Below are 23,475 nucleotides of genomic sequence, written 5' to 3' on the forward strand. Positions count from 1 at the left end.
AAAAAAAAAAATAACTAAAATTAAGAACCAAAGCCATCCTATAGAGGAAACAATAAACATTTTATCGATGAAGGTTTATTTCTGAGAATTAAATTTTACTTTTTCTTCTTTAACTACCTAGAAGGAAACTAAGTAGGATCAAGGCACTAGTGATTGAAGGCTAGGTTCTTTTCCCATGTGTACTGTCTAACAAACTGACCAATGTGTCATGGCCTTTAGAAGTCTGAGATTCTCTTCAACATTCTATGTCCCATCAGTCACTAATAAATGAACAGAGATTGCAAGAAAATTAATGAGCTAATGTCAATAAGAGGACAGGTCAGCATCCTATAAAAGGCGTTTTAAATAAATACAGCATATTACCATTTCCTTTTGTGTTCAGTTCTTAAGGAGCCTTTTATTTGGAGTATTTTTTGAACGAGCAAACACTAAGGCCCTATTCTAGGCTCCCCCAGTGCCAGGACAAGAGTGGAAGAAAATTCATATGCTCTGAGCTTAAAAATCCGAGTTCAGCATATGCTTCCTTCCTACTTGTTTATGGAGTTCAATAGAGGCTGATTACTTACTTAAAGACCACACAATTCTCTGAGAAAAATTCACGATCTTTTTAGCACAGAGAGATGGAAGTGAATCTTATTTTCTCTTGTACAGCCAGCAGTTTTAAATGAAGAAGAGCCAAAGCCTTTCAAAGGGAGGCATATTTGAAAGTAGGGATTCATTCCTCTCGGCACTTGGTGGGTGTTAGTTAAGTCCGATGTCATGAATTCAGTACTTTGAGATTAGTGCATAAAATATAACTATTAACATTCTTACATTTTTTTCTTAGAAAGATTTCACACTTTTTATTGATGTGTCTGGGAAAGAAGATTCTTTTAGCAAGCTGAGTTCAATCATTAGAAAGATTTTAATTTATACACAGCTATAGTCACAAAACGAATCAAATTGCATCCTGTATCTCGAAGATAAGATTTTTCAATGATTTTCCAATGTGTTTTATTACAGAAATCACAGCTGCCTCTATCAAGAGGGTGGATACTCTCCCTAGACTGTGAAGATGACTCACTAAAAAGAAAGTTATTTTTAAAACAAAGGGTGGAAGATGATCTACAAATATTAATAATCCATTTTTACAACTCTATAGCTATTGCTATTAACATAATGTAAAAAGATCATGTAAATATACGCGTATTTTGAATATATAACATACTCTAATTTCAGAAATATAAATAAAAGTTGCCCACTAGCTAGAAGGGAAAACAAATTTTAGCATAAAAGAAAATTTTACCTAAAAGCCTTTAAATAACACATTGAATTATAAAATAAATTACTATATTTTCAAAGAGTCTGTAAAAATTAGAAATTCTACTTTTTAAACGGTAATAAAGGGCACGGGCATTTCCAAGATTAATAGACAAAATACAGGTTCACATTTGTAACCACTTATATAGTTAATATCTGCCTTTCGGCAAATATGGTCTGAAAATTTAAATATCTAGAAAAAGGGAAGGCGCGGAGGTAATGTCTCTCGGAAAAACATAAGATGGAGGAAGACTAAAATTCTTTACAAAGGAGTTCAGAGACATCTAGTGGCTGTTAATATACTGCAGCTTTTCCCTCTGTGCTGAGTATGAAGGCTCTGGAGTTCTTATCACGGCCTAAGCCTTTTCTTGCACTTTCAATCTTCATCCTATTGCCTTAGTTTAATAGCTGAAGAAACTAGACCCAACATCAAGCTTTCAACCTTTTAGAAATTAGTAAAATATCACTGAAATACCACAGAATTCAATAAATGTTTCATCACATAAAAGGGCACGTATGTTTGAAAATGTGTTTCTTGAAAAGTGCAGTTAAGCATTTTTCTTTTAGCGATTACTGATGCTGGCCTAAATTATGTCATTACATAAAAAAGCCAAGTGGCTAGAAAGCGAAATGTGTGGCTTTGAAAGGACTTGTCTGTTAGGCACATTCATGGATACCCTCAATGAAATGACAAACTAACTCACGGTCAAAATAAAATTTCATTTCCAAAAGAGAATTTTAAAAAACAATTCTACATTTGTTTCAATAATCTACTTCAATGATCCCAAGAACCCTGTCAAACAACTGTTCTGTCTCTAAGGCCAATCATGGTCTTTTGTGCTACCCATTAATTCCTATCTTTTTCATTCTTCCTTCAATCCTACTGTATCATAGTAATATACACACCTCTCCATGTCCTTTTACATAAATACAACACTTAAATGCCATGCTGAAATTTTCAACTGCAACATTAGTCTAACTGTCCTAAGTTCTCACGAATCCTGGATTTTGAGGAAGTACTTGCCAACTCTCCCAAATTTGTGTCATCTATATGTTTGATAGTTAAGATGTGTTATTAAAGGCTGAACAAATAATATTGTAAAGCCTCTTCCAAAATAATGCCTTCAAGAGAACAACTTAGAGTTTTCTTTGTATTTTTCAGTGTGAACAGAAGATATAAAATGAATCAGAAAAAAATATGAAGCACTTTTTCATACCCCAAAGAACTTTTAGAAAATAAAATATTTATAAGAACAACTTAAGAAATGGATGCCATTTTACAACTAGTCACAAAAACCTCTGCTGGGGTTATTGGGTTTGGGCTCCTTTTACTTTTAGGCTATATAACTCTAGTTTTGTTTTAAGGACCTAGGCTCGTGAAAGAACGTCAATGACAACCTTAAAAGTGTTTTCACATGACTCTGAGCATGGTGGGAATGACTGTCATCCCAGGATTTGGGAGTATAATGTAGAAAGATTTTTAACTCAAGAACGTCCTAGGCTACACAGCAAGTTCCAAGCCAGCCTGAGCTGCATAGTAAGAACCTGTCAGCAAATCTGTTTGTTTGTTTGTTATAAGCAGCATGCATTTGAGTATCATCATAAACAGTGCTCTTCAGGAGCAGTAGAATTTAGAAAGAACAGAATTCCTGTTGGAAAGCTAAAGAGGGAATTCATTGCAGAGGCAAAAAGTAAGATAACTTTTACTTAACTATACTTTCTTATAACGTTCTTAGGGAGACCCAGCTTGGACTACAATCTCTTTTCACCCAAAACAAACCCTCAAGCCATCTGTACAGTGTCAAATGTCATCTGGTAAGTTACTAAGGGCAAATGTACCACCAAAAGTGCTGAGCCTTGGGAATCATAGCATAAACCAGGTAACCAAATTTAGCATCACAAGGAGTGTGATAATCTGACCCAGAATTCCTGGTGCCATGCTGCAAAGGAGACATTTGGAGAACTGCCAGAAAAGTCTGTTTATAGGATTTTATATTAGTGAATGAATGTTGGTATTTACCTGTGATTGTAGTTATTATGTAGGAAGATCTACTTATGAGGTATATATTCTTTTATTCTATTATTCACGTTAAAGGTTTAAAATTTATTTGTATTTGTCTTTCTCTCTGTGCCACATGGGTATGAATGAACGAAGAGGCAAGAAGACATCATTGGGAGCCCTGGAGCTGGCATTACAGGTGGTTGTGAGCCAGTGGGAACTGAATTCGGGTCCTCTGGAAGAGCAGCAATTGTTCTTAACCAATCAGTCATCATTCCAGCCCTCCGCATTTTGTTTTCCATTAGTTGGGGAGGGGAGAGCATATGTATGCGTGCCTGTGCAAGTTTGTGTGTGCATGTATGTGTGCACATGTGTGTGTGTGTGTGTGTGTATTTTTAAGACTATGAGTGGGCCATTGTCTGTACATGTGCAGTGGAGGAATCATCCTATATGCTAAATTCTACAATTATCAATTTTGTTGTCTGCAACTTACTTTAAAATGGTTCATAAATGTATATACTTACATAAATACATCATGTAAACATATATTTATTGATATAAAATGCAAACGTGTTTCTGAATATAGATGTTTTGCTATTTCTGAAAATAGGCACATGACATCTCCTTTGTGCACATGTGTATATAGCTATATATTGAAGGGGATGGGAGAGAAAGCTAATGAAACAAAATGTTAACAATTAGAGGAACAAAAGAAAAGAGAAAGTTTGAAGTGTGTACTTTTCCAAAATAAGTAAGCAAGAAAAGGAAAGCATACCATGGCAGTTCTCGACTTGATAAACCAGTCAAATCTAAACTGGGGAGCATTCCGTACGCACTGTCTCAATTCTTCATATACATTTTCTCTGTCAAAGCCCATTTTGTGCAACATACAGATGAGGAATCTGTCTTCTTCTTCAGTATAGTTCTTTCCTTTACTGGTTCCGTACTGAATCCGTAACTGATGAAATGGAGCCTTGTATCTTGCAATCTGTAAGTTTCAACAAAAATGACACTTTTAATGGCATGTGCAATAACTAGTCAATGCTAGTCACTACAGCAAATATAATAATCTCCTAATAAACTGAAATAGAATATACTACTTTGGCATCCAGTGCTTTCTTAATACTGATTCTTCGCTGAATTCTTGCTTCTCCACGTTCAATTTGAGCCATAATTTTCTCAATGTCCTGTAATTCATTGCAGCGTTCCCAAAATACAGCTGAAAAGAAAGTGATTACTTTAAATTACTACCATTTAAGCAAATGAATTTGAGGAATTACAGAATACAGAATTAACAGGCAGATACGGTGTCCGCTGTGTGTACATGGCATATCCAGTTACTAAGTGCACTTAAGTTACCCTTTTACCTAAATATGATACAAAAGAAACCTTTTGCATGAACTGAAACAGAAGTGAGATTCATATGAATGTAAATACAGCTTTCTAGTATGCAAAAATGAAAAATAAACTTATTACCTTTTTCCTACGAAGTGACTATTTCTACAGAAGCTGTTGGTTATATCTGCAATCATTCACTAATCGTATATTTCTAGTCACCTATAGTTTCTTAAAAGATGAGAGATTTTAACTGGGCACATACAGAAAGATATTCAAATCCCCAAGTTGCATTAAGATGTCACATCTTTTGACTTCAGTGAAAGGCCTTCTAATGACATTATCTACATTGAAAAATTCTTCCATTTTAGAGGATATCAAGAAAGGTGTGTTAGCATATGATGGTTTGCATAAGTAATTAATATTCATTTATGCATCCTCCAAGTTACTCATTCAACACACACATACACGCACTAGCACCTCCATCACCCACGCACACACACACACACATGCACTCATGCATATACCTTCGTACATAAAAATACAATATACTCGATCCCGGCCCGCAGCAGCTCTCTGCTCCCAGACCTGGTGAGAGAGAGACCCAACCGCCTGGTCAGGTGGGCACTCCTGAGGCTGCAGAGCGGAAGAGACCACCAACACTGCTCACCCCTGCCCACATCCCTGGCCCAAGAGGAAACTGTATAAGGCCTCTGGGCTCCCGTGGGGGAGGGCACAGGAGCGGCAGGACTTCTGTGCCTGAGACACCGCCGCCGGAACCTGAAAGAAACAGACCGGATAAACAGTTCTCTGCACCCAAATCCCGTGGGAGGGAGAGCTAAACCTTCAGAGAGGCAGACAAGCCTGGAAAACCAGAAGAGACTGCTCCCTGCACACACATCTCGGACGCCAGAGGAAAAAGCCAAAGACCATCTGGAACCCTGGTGCACTGAAGCTCCCGGAAGGGGCGGCACAGGTCTTCCTGGTTGCTGCCGCTGCAGAGAGCCCCTGGGCAGCACCCCACGAGCGAACCTGAGCCTCGGGACCACAGGTAAGACCAAATTTTCTGCTGCAAGAAAGCTGCCTGGTGAACTCAAGACACAGGCCCACAAGAACAGCTGAAGACCTGTAGAGAGGAAAAACTACACGCCGGAAAGCAGAACACACTGTCCCCATAACTGACTGAAAGAGAGGAAAACAGGTCTACAGCACTCCTGACACACAGGCTTATAGGTCAGTCTAGCCACTGTCAGAAATAGCAGAACAAAGTAACACTAGAGATAATCTGATGGCGAGAGGCAAGCGCAGGAACCCAAGCAACAGAAACCAAGACTGCATGCCATCATCGGAGCCCAATTCTCCCGCCAAAACAAACATGGAGTATCCAAACACACCAGAAAAGCAAGATCTAGTTTCAAAATCATATTTGATCATGATGCTGGAGGACTTCAAGAAAGACATGAACACACTTAGGGAAACACAGGAAATCATTAATAAACAAGTAGAGGCCTACAGAGAGGAATGGCAAAAATCCCTGAAAGAATTCCAGGAAAACACAATCAAACAGATGAAGGAATTAAAAATGGAAATAGAAGCAATCAAGAAAGAACACATGGAAACAACCCTGGATATAGAAAACCAAAAGAAGAGACAAGGAGCTGTAGATACAAGCTTCACCAACAGAATACAAGAGATGGAAGAGAGAATCTCAGGAGCGGAAGATTCCATAGAAATCATTGACTCAACTGTCAAAGATAATGTAAAGCGGAAAAAGCTACTGGTCCAAAACATACAGGAAATCCAGGACTCAATGAGAAGATCAAACCTAAGGATAATAGGTATAGAAGAGAGTGAAGACTCCCAGCTCAAAGGACCAGTAAATATCTTCAACAAAATCATAGAAGAAAACTTCCCTAACCTAAAAAAAGAGATACCCATAGGCATACAAGAAGCCTACAGAACTCCAAATAGATTGGACCAGAAAAGAAACACCTCCCGTCACATAATTGTCAAAACACCAAACGCACAAAATAAAGAAAGAATATTAAAAGCAGTAAGGGAAAAAGGTCAAGTAACATATAAAGGGAGACCTATCAGAATCACACCAGACTTCTCGCCAGAAACTATGAAGGCCAGAAGATCCTGGACTGATGTCATACAGACCCTAAGAGAACACAAATGCCAGCCCAGGTTACTGTATCCAGCAAAACTCTCAATTAACATTGATGGAGAAACCAAGATATTCCATGACAAAACCAAATTTACACAATATCTTTCTACAAATCCAGCACTACAAAGGATAATAAATGGTAAAGCCCAACATAAGGAGGCAAGCTATACCCTAGAAGAAGCAAGAAACTAATCGTCTTGGCAACAAAACAAAGAGAATGAAAGCACACAAACATAACCTCACATCCAAATATGAATATAACGGGAAGCAATAATCACTATTCCTTAATATCTCTCAATATCAATGGCCTCAACTCCCCAATAAAAAGACATAGATTAACAAACTGGATACGCAACGAGGACCCTGCATTCTGCTGCCTACAGGAAACACACCTCAGAGACAAAGACAGACACTACCTCAGAGTGAAAGGCTGGAAAACAACTTTCCAAGCAAATGGTCAGAAGAAGCAAGCTGGAGTAGCCATTCTAATATCAAATAAAATCAATTTCCAACTAAAAGTCATCAAAAAAGATAAGGAAGGACACTTCATATTCATCAAAGGAAAAATCCACCAAGATGAACTCTCAATCCTAAATATCTATGCCCCAAATACAAGGGCACCTACATACGTAAAAGAAACCTTACTAAAGCTCAAAACACACATTGCACCTCACACAATAATAGTGGGAGATTTCAACACCCCACTCTCATCAATGGACAGATCATGGAAACAGAAATTAAACAGTGATGTTGACAGACTAAGAGAAGTCATGAGCCAAATGGACTTAACGGATATTTATAGAACATTCTATCCTAAAGCAAAAGGATATACCTTCTTCTCAGCTCCTCATGGTACTTTCTCCAAAATTGACCATATAATTGGTCAAAAAACGGGCCTCAACAGGTACAGAAAGATAGAAATAATCCCATGCGTGCTATCGGACCACCACGGCCTAAAACTGGTCTTCAATAACAATAAGGGAAGAATGCCCACATATACGTGGAAATTGAACAATGCTCTACTCAATGATAACCTGGTCAAGGAAGAAATAAAGAAAGAAATTAAAAACTTCTTAGAATTTAATGAAAATGAAGATACAACATACTCAAACTTATGGGACACAATGAAAGCTGTGCTAAGAGGAAAACTCATAGCGCTGAGTGCCTGCAGAAAGAAACAGGAAAGAGCATATGTCAGCAGCTTGACAGCACACCTAAAAGCTCTAGAACAAAAAGAAGCAAATACACCCAGGAGGAGTAGAAGGCAGGAAATAATCAAACTCAGAGCTGAAATCAACCAAGTAGAAACAAAAAGGACCATAGAAAGAATCAACAGGACCAAAAGTTGGTTCTTTGAGAAAATCAACAAGATAGATAAACCCTTAGCCAGACTAACGAGAGGACACAGAGAGTGCGTCCAAATTAACAAAATCAGAAATGAAAAGGGAGACATAACTACAGATTCAGAGGAAATTCAAAAAATCATCAGATCTTACTATAAAAACCTATATTCAACAAAATTTGAAAATCTTCAGGAAATGGACTATTTCCTAGACAGATACCAGGTATCAAAGTTAAATCAGGAACAGATAAACCAGTTAAACAACCCCATAACTCCTAAGGAAATAGAAGCAGTCATTAAAGGTCTCCCAACCAAAAAGAGCCCAGGTCCAGATGGGTTTAGTGCAGAATTCTATCAAACCTTCATAGAAGACCTCATACCAATATTATCCAAACTATTCCACAAAATTGAAACAGATGGAGCCCTACCGAATTCCTTCTACGAATCTACAATTACTCTTATACCTAAACCACACAAAGACACAACAAAGAAAGAGAACTTCAGACCAATTTCCCTTATGAATATCGACGCAAAAATACTCAATAAAATTCTGGCAAACCGAATTCAAGAGCACATCAAAACAATCATCCACCATGATCAAGTAGGCTTCATCCCAGGCATGCAGGGATGGTTTAATATACGGAAAACCATCAACGTGATCCATTATATAAACAAACTGAAAGAACAGAACCACATGATCATTTCATTAGATGCTGAGAAAGCATTTGACAAAATTCAACACCCCTTCATGATAAAAGTCCTGGAAAGAATAGGAATTCAAGGCCCATACCTAAACATAGTAAAAGCCATATACAGCAAACCAGTTGCTAACATTAAACTAAATGGAGAGAAACTTGAAGCAATCCCACTAAAATCAGGGACTAGACAAGGCTGCCCACTCTCTCCCTACTTATTCAATATAGTTCTTGAAGTTCTAGCCAGAGCAATCAGACAACAAAAGGAGATCAAAGGGATACAGATCGGAAAAGAAGAGGTCAAAATATCACTATTTGCAGATGATATGATAGTATATTTAAGTGATCCCAAAAGTTCCACCAGAGAACTACTAAAGCTGATAAACAACTTCAGCAAAGTGGCTGGGTATAAAATTAACTCAAATAAATCAGTTGCCTTCCTCTATACAAAAGAGAAACAAGCCGAGAAAGAAATTAGGGAAACGACACCCTTCATAATAGACCCAAATAATATAAAGTACCTCGGTGTGACTTTAACCAAGCAAGTAAAAGATCTGTACAATAAGAACTTCAAGTCACTGAAGAAAGAAATTGAAGAAGACCTCAGAAGATGGAAAGATCTCCCATGCTCATGGATTGGCAGGATTAATATAGTAAAAATGGCCATTTTACCAAAAGCAATCTACAGATTCAATGCAATCCCCATCAAAATACCAATCCAATTCTTCAAAGAGTTAGACAGAACAATTTGCAAATTCATCTGGAATAACAAAAAACCCAGGATAGCTAAAGCTATCCTCAACAATAAAAGGACTTCAGGGGGAATCACTATCCCTGAACTCAAGCAGTATTACAGAGCAATAGTGATAAAAACTGCATGGTATTGGTACAGAGACAGACAGATAGACCAATGGAATAGAATTGAAGACCCAGAAATGAACCCACACACCTATGGTCACTTGATTTTTGACAAAGGAGCCAAAACCATCCAATGGAAAAAAGATAGCATTTTCAGCAAATGGTGCTGGTTCAACTGGAGGGCAACATGTAGAAGAATGCAGATCGATCCATGCTTATCACCCTGTACAAAGCTTAAGTCGAAGTGGATCAAGGACCTCCACATCAAACCAGACACACTCAAACTAATAGAAGAAAAACTAGGGAAGCATCTGGAACACATGGGCACTGGAAAAAATTTCCTGAACAAAACACCAATGGCTTATGCTCTAAGATCAAGAATTGACAAATGGGATCTCATAAAACTGCAAAGCTTCTGTAAGGCAAAGGACACTGTGGTTAGGACAAAACGGCAACCAACAGATTGGGAAAAGATCTTTACCAACCCTACAACAGATAGAGGCCTTATATCCAAAATATACAAAGAACTCAAGAAGTTAGACCGCAGGGAAACAAATAACCCTATTAAAAAATGGGGTTCAGAGCTAAACAAAGAATTCACAGCTGAGGAATGCCAAATGGCTGAGAAACACCTAAAGAAATGTTCAACATCTTTAGTCATAAGGGAAATGCAAATCAAAACAACCCTGAGATTTCACCTCACACCAGTGCGATTGGCTAAGATCAAAAACTCAGGTGACAGCAGATGCTGGCGAGGTTGTGGAGAAAGAGGAACACTCCTCCATTGTTGGTGGGATTGCAGACTGGTAAAACCATTCTGGAAATCAGTCTGGAGGTTCCTCAGAAAATTGGACATTGAACTGCCTGAGGATCCAGCTATACCTCTCTTGGGCATATACCCAAAAGATGCCTCAACATATAAAAGAGACACGTGCTCCACTATGTTCATCGCAGCCTTATTTATAATAGCCAGAAAATGGAAAGAACCCAGATGCCCTTCAACAGAGGAATGGATACAGAAAATGTGGTACATCTACACAATGGAATACTACTCAGCTATCAAAAACAACGAGTTTATGAAATTCGTAGGCAAATGGTTGGAACTGGAAAATATCATCCTGAGTGAACTAACCCAATCACAGAAAGACATACATGGTATGCACTCATTGATAAGTGGCTATTAGCCCAAATGCTTGAATTACCCTAGATCCCTAGAACAAACGAAACTCAAGACGGATGATCAAAATGTGAATGCTTCACTCCTTCTTTAAATGAGGAAAAAGAATACCCTTGGCAGGGAAGGGAGAGGCAAAGATTAAAACAGAGACTGAAGGAACACCCATTCAGAGCCTGTCCCACATTTGGCCCATACATATACAGCCACCCAATTGGACTAGATGGATGAAGCAAAGAAGTGCAGACCGACAGGAGCCGGATGTAGATCGCTCCTGAGAGACACAGCCAGAATACAGCAAATACAGAGGCGAATGCCAGCAGCAAACCACTGAACTGAGAATAGGTCCCCTATTGAAGGAATCAGAGAAAGAACTGGAAGAGCTTGAAGGGGCTCGAGACCCCAAAAGTACAACAATGCCAAGCAACCAGAGCTTCCAGGGACTAAGCCACTACCTAAAGACTATACATGGACTGACCCTGGACTCTGACCCCATAGGTAGCAATGAATATCCTAGTAAGAGCACCAGTGGAAGGGGAAGCCCTGGGTCCTGCTAAGACTGAACCCCCAGTGAACTAGTCTATGGGGGGAGGGCGGCAATGGTGGGAGGGTTGGGAGGGGAACACCCATAAGGAAGGGGAGGGGGGAGGGGGATGTTTGCCCGGAAACCGGGAAAGGGAATAACACTCGAAATGTATATAAGAAATACTCAAGTTAATAAAAAAAAAAAAAAAAAAAAAAAAAAAAAAAAAGAAGCATCTATGTAAAAAAAAAAAAAAAATACAATATACTCATGAACACCCAATTTTGTACAATTCTTCTCCTACCAATCAATCAAATAAGCCCACTCAATTCTCCCCAGCCTCTGGCATGACGATGAAAAACAATTAAACAGTCCTGTCATCTCCCCGAAGTCTGAAGAAAATTCTTCAGAAAGGCTGGGAGTGTGTGCAGAACCAGCATAGAACACTTGCCTGGACTTTAAGGCCTTGGGTTTGCTCCATAGAACTTGAGAGTAGAAGTAAGAAAATTCTTCAGAAAATTTTACTGTCTGTGTCTTTCACACTTATTTCCTGGTACTGGTTTAGTGACAATTTTAAGGGAACATCTATCATTGCACTAAAACCCCAGCTCAGAGTATCTTTCTTTTTCTCTCCTGCTTTCTTTCTCTCATTCCTCCCTTTTTTATTTCAGAGTCGTAAGTAGAACCTCAGACCCTTGCTAGGACACCTTAGTCTATATTTTTAAAACATGATCTCGCTACACCCAGGCTGACCACAAACATGCTATACAGACTAGGCTGCCATCAACCCCATGATTCTCCTACCTCGGACTCCTTACGCCGTGATCACAGGCATGCATCTCCATGCCTGGCTACCTGATATCTTTTACCCACACCCATGCCACGTCCCTTTACATTCTTTTCACTCAACTTTCATGAAAATCTATCTCTCCCATGGTCTATTGTTCCCCCAAAGCTCTCATTGTTTCCAACCATAAGGTCAATAGTACTGCCAGGCTACTGTTTATGAATTCAATGTTATATGAAATAAAATCCAGACAAAATTAACTTCTAAATTCCCTTTCAGGTTTCCATGAAAGAAAATAGAGTAGGTAGGTGTTCTCTAGTTACAACTGATTTTCTTTAAGCATTAGCTAGTACTCTAAATAAACTAAAAGCTATATGTTATAATGATTAAACTTTGATTTATTTATGAGTTTTTAACGTTTTCTTTTGGTTTTTGCTAATAAACACAGAATTTCAGTAGTTATCTCAAATATCTGGCCAGGAAGGGAACAAAGAAACTATACAATGACTTTTTAACATTGCATTCTTTTTATGGAAAATTCTTTCAAACTGTAAATAGCTAATATTCAGACCAAATTTGAAAGGTCAGGCTATTTGAAATTTAACTACACATAGAAAACAGATAGATTAGCCTATTTTAATGAGATTTCTTTCCAGAAGCCTGGCAGTTTAGGTATGCTCTGACACAGGAATTAATAATAACTCCACATGCTTCTCTACAGCTATTCTGATTCTGATTGAGGTTAAAGACACAGCTGAGTAGGAGAGGGAAATGATTCAAGGGCCACTGAACAGATTTAGCCAAGAAATCTTTTTAGATCTATTCTGAATTGCCTTAAGTTGATAAGGCCCCCCCGCTACCTGATTTAATTCCTTGAGGGCAGTTGAGTCTCTAAATGTGCCTGATAAGAACTCCATACTTCAAAGATGACGTGCAATGACTAATCCAAACTGCTAAAGCAGAAGCCGCAGGACAAGACTTTTAAAAGACCAGATCAGTGAAATGAGAGAATAGAAAACCCATGCAGTACCCACTTTTGTTTATGCTTTACTTGGCAAACTTAGTTGTCTCCTAGCCAATCATATCCTATCTTTACTTACATCTCATTCACAAAAACATTTTGACATCTCTGAACAAAGACGCAACTAAATTAATGACAAAGAAACAGGGTTTGGAGAGATGGCTCAGCGGTTAAGAGCACTGACTGCTCTTCCAGGGGTCCTGAGATCAATTCCCAGCAACCACATGGTGGCTCACAACCATCCGTAATGGGATCTGATGCCCTCTTCTGGTGTGTCTGAAGACAGCTACAGTGTGCTCATATACATCAAATAAATAACCTATAGATTAACCTATTTTAATGAGATTTCTTTCCAGAAGCCTGACAGTTTGGAGAGATGGCTCAGTGGTTAAGAGCACTTGCTGCTCTTCTAGAGGGGCCAAAATTTGGTTCTTTGCACCCACATAAGACAGCTCACAACCTGTAACTCCAGCTCTATAGGCACTTGTTTATACACAGGTCCCATCCACATGGACACAAACTCACATATAAAAAGAAAGAAATCTTTTGTCAAAAGATATGTATACGTTTAAAATTAAAGTATGATGTTTGAAGTGACATACAAACCTGAATACTCCATGACCTCCTCAGGGGACTTGCCCTCTACCTCTCGAGCTACATTGTCAATGTCATCTCTACCATACTTCTCATTAGCCTTAATAAACTGGTTAAAATCTCTCTTAGTCCAGTTTGTGAAACCCTAAGAATAAAAATTTAAACATCATCAGTAGATGGCAAATTAATAAATTCACTTACGATCCCACTTATCTCTGTACAATGTCGCATGAAAAGCAGTTTAAAATACTTAACATGTGCCCTTTTATAAAGTTCATTTCTTTAATGTCAAACCAAAAGCTGAGTTTGAGCTGCTACAGAAGTAACTGCTTTTTTTATTTTAAAGAAAATGTACTTTTCAGGTACTTTATCTTGATTTATGATCCTAAGACATTGCGTAGTCTTAATTCCATATTTCTCTGATGCCCACAACATTAAAATACAATTCTAATATAAATTCTAACATAAATGCTTGAATTCTGATATCTCAGTGTTTCGATGGCTTTTCCCACAGATCTGGTCTCATGTAAATTAAGAGAGAGAGAGAGAGAGAGAGAGAGAGAGAGAGAGAGAGAGGTAGATGTGGATGTATTGAATTGAAAGAACACTGAAAAAGATTTTTAAAAATTAAAAAAAAAAAGAAAGAACACTGAAAGAAAATCCAAAAAGAAAGGAAGACATTCTTTCAATCATTCATGACGAAAATGAGTAAATAATTTCTGCTCAAAATTGTACTCATAAGGACCAGCAAATGGAACAGCAGTTGAAATTGCTTGCCATACCAGCCTGAAAACTGAGTTCAAGCCCCGGATCCTACTGTAGAAGCAAAGAACTGATTCTCAAAAGTTGTCCTATGGCCTTTCCATAGATGTTAAACATGCACACGCCTCTTTTAATAATAATAAATAACATGATTTTTAAAGACTATATTCATAAATAGGACCTCTGTAAATATAGTACTCAAGCATCTGAACTTTTTTACTAAAATATGTAACGGCCAGTGTTTTAGGTCACTTTGCAATTTTATTATTCCATCAATGATATTGTAGGTCAGTTGGCAGGAACCTTGCCTAACATGGGCGAACCCCTGTGTTCAATTCAGAGCATCACATAAAACAGACATGGTGGCTGGCACATGCCCCTTTATTCCAACAGGCAGGATATGAAGTCAGGAGGATCAGAAGTTCAAGGTTATCCTCAAGTACAGAGTGAATTCAAGGCCATTGTGGGAAACATGAAACTCAAGAAAACTTAAGCATTAAATTTGTAGCATCGGAAAAAGATGGCTTAAATTCAACTCAGAAGGACAAAAAACTTGATTATGCTTCTAATTATAAACTCAATTATCTCAATTGAGATTACATACTCACATTATACTGTATATTCAGAATATCTTATAAGCAGTGTAGCATTCAAAGGGCACAACTTTATTTTTGTGCTCGGGAAATAAGTTTTGAAATTAAAATAAAAGCAAACATTAATATTTAAATGTTTTATTCTGTGGTTGTTCTTAAAACTCGGCCAACTGCAACTGTATTTCATGCTAAATTGTGGTGACTTACAGGCATTTGTTCAAAAACTTATGAAAGTATTTTGTCAAAATTCATTCAATAAAATTATGATATTAAAAGAAAAAGCCCTGTATCTACATATAAATACAAAAAACTCTTATTTTACTTTTAATTAACTCTTATTCCTGAGACACAGTGTGATACTGTAAAGCCCATTCTACAACTTCTTTATACATCACCTCAAGAATTAATCCTTCCTTTTTGTGAAAAACATTTCAAACTATCAGCTAACAACTACGGTGGACAATTTTCTACTACTGTGCCTTGAACATTGTTCCAAAAATTGTTCAAGAAATAAATTTAGCTGGCTAAGACAATGTCATAAGTTCACATTTTGTGTATCTTACCAGAAATCATTTCAGAAGTGTGATAAAAAAATTTTTAAAGCAAAACTTACTTGAAAGCTTTAAGGTGGAAACTTTCCCTATTTAATTACATGATGATGACATGAAAATGCTTCAGGAATTTCTCATTATTGTATTTACATTCTTTCTTGGGAACTCTTAACTTCTTTCAAAAGGAATTTTTCATAAACAAAAAAAGTTGTGTAGTACAGTTTCAGGGAGCAAGTCAATCAAAAAAATTAATTTTTAGGTATATGTTGGAAATTATTATTTAAGAAAATTCAAATCTGGATTCACTAGCATTATTATAATTGGTAAAAGGCACATCTTATTTTTTATAATTGACACTTTTGTTTTCCATGTATATATTCAACCAATATTTATAGAGAGCATCTTCTACAAAGGGAATTTTCTTTTTTTTTTTTTTTTTGGTTCTTTTTTTCGGGGCTGGGGACCGAACCCAGGGCCTTGCGCTTCCTAGGTAAGCGCTCTACCACTGAGCTAAATCCCCAGCCCCAAAGGGAATTTTCTAAAAAATAAAAATAAAGATATGTGGTAAAATGTGTGTTCATGGGTATGTCAGATCAGACAACTGTATACACTAAAAGTGGGTATTTATTCTTTTTTCTATTGATTGACTAAAAGTAGTTCAGCCACTTAAAAGAGTTTACTTGTGTGAGAAGTTTATCTTTCTCTTCACTCTCTTGTGGTGTAAGAGGTTCTGCTCCATCAATCTTTTTTTGCTCTTCTCTTTGAGCTATAGCTGGGTTGGGGAGCTCAGGATTCCTTGGGACCTAGGATCCAGAAAGAAATGAATAAATCTATGAGAAAAATTAATCAGAAAGAGTATACATAGACATATTAAACTGGAGAGTTTTCTCAACAGTAAACAGTAGAACCTCAGAGGCAGAGGCACACAGTCTTCTCTACATGTCTACCACTATGGTTTTATCATAATTAAAATCATTCTTATATTTCATGGTATACTATTTGAAAATTGCAGTCCATTCTTAAATGAATGCCACATTGTAGTCTATGTATCATTATGCTGTATTATCATATCACAATGTGGAGAATAAATGCACATTTTGATATTTATTGTCTAAACTGTATCTAAAACTGACAGCCAATATTCTGGTCATCTTAATTCATGAAAACAATAGAGTGCTTCTATTCCCTGACACAGGTTGTAAAGACAGCATGTTTGCCATAAGAAAGGTTGTCCAGAGAGAGTGGCAACATACAGAAGGATACAAAGCAATGAAGAATTTAAGAAGTGTGTGTAGAGGGAGCATATGGTAGAGCACACCAACAGCTGTGCTGGAGCCGTCGTTCATGAGAGAAAACGGTGTACTGGCAGTGACCAATAAAGATAATAAGAGTGTTCTCTAAAGTAAAGAACTTCAAAACCACTAACAACTGCAAAGAAAGCATGAACCGGAACCACTGGGCACAGAAGCTGAGATTCCTGAGGAATCCAGCAGTCATCTGCATCTCAGAATCAATCGTTGCTAAGAAGGCCGTAGTGCATCAGGGTGTGCATGTGGTCCAATGGAGTTCATCAGCATTTGGACAGCACTACTTGAATGGAAGGAGAAATCTGGTTTCGAAGCTTGAGGCCTCCTATCATTACTACAAACATCTGGAGACATGGCACAGCTCAATGATTTAAGACAGCAGGTACAGAACATGTGTAGTACATTTTATAGCATTCCATTAAACATGAAAAATGAAAAGCTTGGCAGTAAGTCTTCCACTGTTTGGAATGCACACATAATATAAATGACTCATTCCCTAGAAATGTCAAATAGACATACCACAAAAAATTATAGCATATATTACAGGACATTTTTCTCATTGTTGTACATATTTTATAGCATTTAAAACTGTATCATTATAGCTTCCAGGGACTAAGCCACTACCTAAAGACTATGCATGGACTGATCCTGGACTCTGACCTCATAGGTAGCAATGAATATCCTAGTAAGAGCACCAGTGGAAGGGGAAGCCCTGGGTCCTGCTAAGACTGAACCCCCAGTGAACTAGACTGTTGGGGGGAGGGCGGCAATGGGGGGATGGTTGGGAGGGGAACACCCATAAGGAAGGGGAGGGGGAGGGGGATGTTTACCGGGAAACCAAAGAATTATTATTACGTATTAAATAAATTTTAAAAAAATTAAAAAAAAGACATTTTCTTGATATACTAATATTCTTAGAGGATTTATGCTAAGTACACAGAAAATTTGTGTATTCTTTTGCTTCAATCTCAACTGCATTATAATATAAATTCTGATTTGTTATTATTAAACATGCTAACATTTTAAAAGTAAAAAAAAAACTGTATCATTATAACTTAAAGGTAAGCATTTCTAAAGTGTTATACCCAATAGTTCTTCAGACTAAAAACTTAACAAATAGATATTTAAAAATAAATACTGGATATTAAAAAGCCGATTCATTTGTAACCATCAGTCCCAGATAATCAAATCAGTATGTGTTGATGATCTATTGTATTCTTACTACTAAAATAAGTACGAACTGATTTACTAGACACAATCCTTGCCCACAAGAAATTCCCAAACCTCCTGTGATTTTGACCTAGTTTCACCAGATGTGCTGGCACACGACTGTGATCTTAGCACTTGGAAACCAAAGTAGGAGGAGTGTAAGTTTGAGGCTAGCTTGGTCTACCTTGTGGTTCAAGAATAGCTGGGTTACACAACAAGAGCTTTCTCATAAAAAGAGAAAGCAGGGACTATGATAGTATACATCCACTTACCTTACCAGCTGGGAGGCTGAGGCAGGAGAATAGCTCATGAGTAAGACAGAGGCGGGGAGAGGAAAGAAGGAAGGGGAGAATAAAAGAGAAGGAGCAGTGGTAGGAAAGGAAGAGGTAAAAAAAGAGAGGAAGAAGGGAAAGGAAAAGAAATGAAAGGACTAGACAGTGATTAAAATCTGAAAGTTCTAGGGAGGTGAGAAGCAAAGACTTTTCTAGACTGGCACACTATAAGTCAAAGCACGAAAGCAGAGATGCACAGGGATACCTAGGAGTTATATCAGGCATGGACTATGCTGAGGAGTGTGAAACTCTGGGTTCTACTGCAAGCACTGGAAAAAGTGTTGGGACTAATATTGAGAAAGGAAAAAAAAGCTAGGTCACACGGACACCAAGGTCCAGTTATCAAAATACATTATTTGGCTACACTGATCAATAAGTCCAATGAGGACTTATGAACTCATCCTAGCTCAGACTTCCCCCTTTTCTCCCTAAAAACCACTCTGTCAGAGACACCTGCTGCTGTCTGCTAAATCCAGAGGCAGCGCCGTACACCGTAACTTGTCCCCTCTGAGGGAAAATAAATCTCTTCTGTGCTGAGATTTGGGGTCTAGGTGTGGTCTGTGCTGACTCTGAGGCTCCTTCACTACCAGAGGCAGAAAACTGCTGAGACATTATAGCTTAGAAATGAAGTAAAGTGACAAAAGAAATAGAAAAAGTATAAACCAAACATGCTATATAGAGGCTGATGCCATTCCGAATATCTCAGCAAATAAAGGCAATCCCTGAAATCCAGATGGTGGTGGAAGGAAAGACCTGACTCCCACAAATTGTCCTTTGACCTCCGGGGCCACACAGTGGTGTGGACTCTCTCTATCCCCTCAAAATAAATGAATGAATGAAAAGGAGCTAAATTCCATGAGAGAGTAAAAAAAAAGCTTATTGCTTAGGAGTTTGGCAAGATTTTATAGAAATATGGATTGCTAAATTAAATGTGGCAGCACAGAAAATGAGAGAAGTCGCCTGAAATCAGCTTCCCATAGTCTAACAGGCAGCCCACAATGACACATTACCAAAGCTCACAAAGTGTATGGAACCTTGTCCATTTGTCAAATGTTTGTATCTGTCCCTAAAGAAATCTTTTAGAGGTAGAAACAGGAATGTCCGGAAGCTTTGTGCAGCTTTAAATATGGCAAAACACTTTCACTCGTGCTCTTAGAGCCACTACAACTTCCAGGTAGCCTGGACATTTTTATTCTGCAGTTAAAATTTCAATTGTCACCCTCTTCCAATGATACGACTTTAGTGAACAAGTAAGTATATTAAATATCAACTCCTTTAATTGTAGAGAGTAATAGAGGCTCAGAAGGTGACTCACTTGCAGCAAGGTCAAAGCTTGGATAGAGATTAACCAAGCCCACCAGCCACAAAGTGATTTCAGTAAAGCAAACAATTGCTTCTCACAGCCCCCAATGAAACCTTTTAACCGGAAATCTTACTACCCACTCTACTGCTGTGGCCTCGGTGTACTGAATGTGGAAAGACAATAGAAAACAAAAATGCTAATAGCTAATAAGCAGGCTGTCGCAAACGTGTATAAACAACTGCTTCAGAACTGGCGAGCCCACACCAGGTGTATGCCTTTAATCCCAGGACTGGAAGGCAGAGGCGGGCAGAATTCTTTGAGTTTGAGGTTAGTGTGATTTACATAGAGAGTTCCAGGCAAGCCAGCATTCATAGTGATACCCTGTCTCAGAATAAAACCTAAGCAAGCCATTGAGCCCATTACTACCCCTTTCTTCAATCACTGAAGGTTAACACTTTGGAGATTCAAAATAGACAAATCGTCACCATTAGCTACAGTATGCTCAGCTGTGGACAATGCCTGTTTCCTCTTACCCCATAGTCTAACCTGCAGTATGTACCATATGTGGCCAAGAAAAGTTTTGAATGCAGTCCAACACAAAACCATAAACTCATTTAAAACACAAGATTCTTTGCTTGTCTTTTAGAATTCAATTGTAAGGGTCCTGAGGGTGAACTGTGTAGATGACAGGGTCCTGCTGAAATGACAAAAGATTGGACACCCCTGAATGACTATTACTACAAACATCAACAGGAGAAGCTTGAGTTTTTGAGAACCTGTGTATAGAAAACATAAAATAACTCCACTGCAGCAGCTTTCCTCACAGAAAAATAAATTATTGCTTCATTTATTTTGTAGCTTTGATGAGTTCTCTAGATGCAGAGGGTAGAAATCACTATTAAGTAAACATTTATCTTTGAATGTTTTCTTTATGTTCTGTCTGTTTATGTTCAACTAAGCACATGCCACAGTATGTATAGGGGTGTCAGAGGACAACCTGAGAGAGTCACTTCTCTCCTCCCACCATGTGAGTTCAAGAGATTAAACTCAGGTCCTTAAGCTTAGCAGCAAATTACCTTTACTGTCTGAGCCATCCCTCAAACCCAACCCTAGGTATTTCCTGAGAAGATAGATATATAATGTTATCTTTGAAGTTCTGTAGATGATTAACACACCATGTCTGTACTCTGAACTTAAACATGAGACCCTTCCAGTTAGATAACCCACCCTAGCTCAGACCCATAGTTCTTGTGAGAGACAAAAAGTGTGAGCATCTGGAGTGTGGTATTTATCTTCTAGATCCTCAGCTAGGTATTCCTAAATAAGACTCGCAGCAAATCTTTAGACACACAGTGGCAGTCAGTCAAACGTGGAACTGAAGAGAGCACAAATTTAGGAAAAGAACAGCAAAGCAATGGTTCTCCTGTCATTGCCATCACCATGCCTACCACAACTGCAGCCCAAGGTTTCACCCCCATCTCTCATTTTCATATTTCAGCAGTCTTCTGAGTGGGTTTCCTAATAAATGTACTGTTCCTCATGTCACATTCAGGGTGATAATTTGGAAATATAAATCAAGTGTCAATAAGATGGCTTAGCATGTAAGAGCTCTTGCCCCAGAAGTCTGACGATGTGAGTTCAATTCCTGGATCCCATATTGTGAGAAGTGAGAAACAACTCCAGAATGTCACACTCTGACTTCCTGGGCACAGTATGCAAAGGAACACACATGCACACACACGCAGAGGCTTGCACTCACCACATGCACACACAATTTAAATAATTCTTCAAAATGTAAATCTGATCCACCTTTACCACTTATATAAGTCCCACAACTCTGAGAAAAAGCTTACTATGCTTCAGTTCCTCATTTGTAAAATAAAGACAGAGTTCCTGTAATGAGAATGCCAGGCTAATATTTACACAAAACTTGGAACTTTATGAAACACAAGGAAAGCTTAGATCACTACTGTTTTGCCATCCACCAACATCTCTGCTTTAAGGGCATCTGAGTGGTTTCTTTCACTCTAAAGTTGAATTTCAGCCTTGTTGTGACCTATACGTATCTCCACCTCTGATCACACTTTGCCTTCTCTTTCCAAATGTCCTGATCTCTTCTCTCCTACGCTTTACAGGCTCAATTCCATCACCTTCTAACTTGGCTTAAGTGACTCTTCCCTCGAGAGCATTGCCTCCATTTTTCGTACCACTTTGTACACCTATCAAACTGCCTGACAGCCACCCTTTGTAAGCACAGATAACACCACTGCATTATAGTATGTCTGATAATGTCTGTCTCTGGCATTATAATCTAAATTCTCAGAGCCTGTCATTCCTTTATTATTATTATTATTATTATTATTATTATTATTATTATTATTACTTCCATTATTACTACCGTAAGGACTTTATTGCTTGAGTACATAGGTATGCTTATGGCACGAGGGTAGAGACTATGAATTATATTTCTGATGGATGATCTTGACAGTACTGTGTTAATCAGTGAGGTTTTTCTCTCCGAATCAGATGGAATTTAGTACACTTATCTTTTCAGGTTCCCTGAAGATGCCCACACACAGCAACTATTTCCTTAGTTAAACAGTAATGACCTTCAGGAAGGCTAGGAGTAAGTCCTTTAGACTTATCAATTCCCATGAGTAGATGACCCAGCACAACAGATACTAAAGAGCAGACTGAGTGGATGGAGTCTGCCCCTTCTCGGTCAGTTTGGAAATGTGCTGCCTCACTCAGGCACATGTCAACTTCATTCAAGTAGCAATACCGCAGCAAAGGGATTGTCGACAAGAACAGGTCTTTTCCAGGAGTGTGTCTGTGTTCCATCATGGCAGTAATCCGGCACCCAAGTTTGTTTATCACTTTCTCCCAAGAGCCTATTCCAGCACCTAACACAAAGCAGTGCTCAGTGAACAGGTGTTAAACAGAGCCAGCCCCCCTTTCGCCCTTTGCCTTCTCTACCACTTTCTGTGAGGTGAGGGACATTAAACAGCAGAGTTCAAGAATGTGAACCGCATAGCATCTTGCCCCTCCCCACTCATGCTTTTCCTCTCTCCTTCCACCCCTCCCTCTTCCTTTCTCTTAGTTCTTGCAGCTGTCCGTTCATTGCGCCATCTTGTAAGGTTTCTCCCCTCCTCCATGTCCTTCCAGCTGGCCACCACCCAAATAATCATTCTGAGACCTTGCTCCTAACCACAAACTGTCTGTACTAAAAGGCACTGTTTACATTCTAACTGAATCTGTAGCCAGAATGCAGTGGGCATTGGCAGTCTCACAGGGAACAAAATCACACTAGCTCCAAAGAAGGCACATAACTAGTTCTCTCATCTGTAATGAAGTTTGGTTGGTTTTTTTTTTTTATCGCTGCTACTTGACTACCAATTGCCCCACCTCCCAAATGACATGTCACACCACTAATAAACACAATCCTTATTTAGGACTACAGAAACAAATGGGGTTATATCATGTGCAGAAGTAGCCGAGAGTGTCTGGCTAGAAAGAACACAGTATTTAAAGTGTAATAAGTGGGTTTGAGACAGCAGGGCAACCTCATTAGCTCTGTGACCTTGTACAAAGAAACTGAACCTTGCTGCACTTCAGTTTCCT

General features: G+C 38.4%; 1 protein-coding gene across 6 annotated transcripts in view; it reads right to left on the bottom strand.

Annotated features, from left to right (window-relative positions):
* The window catches only part of Smarca1 (SNF2 related chromatin remodeling ATPase 1), a 91,801-nt gene that overhangs the window by 24,012 nt on the left and 44,314 nt on the right, over positions 1-23,475 (bottom strand). For all 6 annotated transcript variants that reach the window (XM_087600192.1, XM_087600191.1, NM_001271190.1 and 3 more), the window contains 4 exon segments: positions 16,384-16,506; positions 13,810-13,942; positions 4,399-4,517; positions 4,074-4,286 (listed from right to left, as the gene is read on the bottom strand). In XM_087600192.1, coding sequence (XP_087456318.1) covers positions 4,074-4,286; positions 4,399-4,517; positions 13,810-13,942; positions 16,384-16,506 — 588 coding nt within the window.

This window comes from Rattus norvegicus, chromosome X (assembly GCF_021556685.1).
Source record: "Rattus norvegicus strain SHRSP/BbbUtx chromosome X, alternate assembly SHRSP_T2T, whole genome shotgun sequence".
Taxonomy (NCBI): domain Eukaryota; kingdom Metazoa; phylum Chordata; class Mammalia; order Rodentia; family Muridae; genus Rattus; species Rattus norvegicus.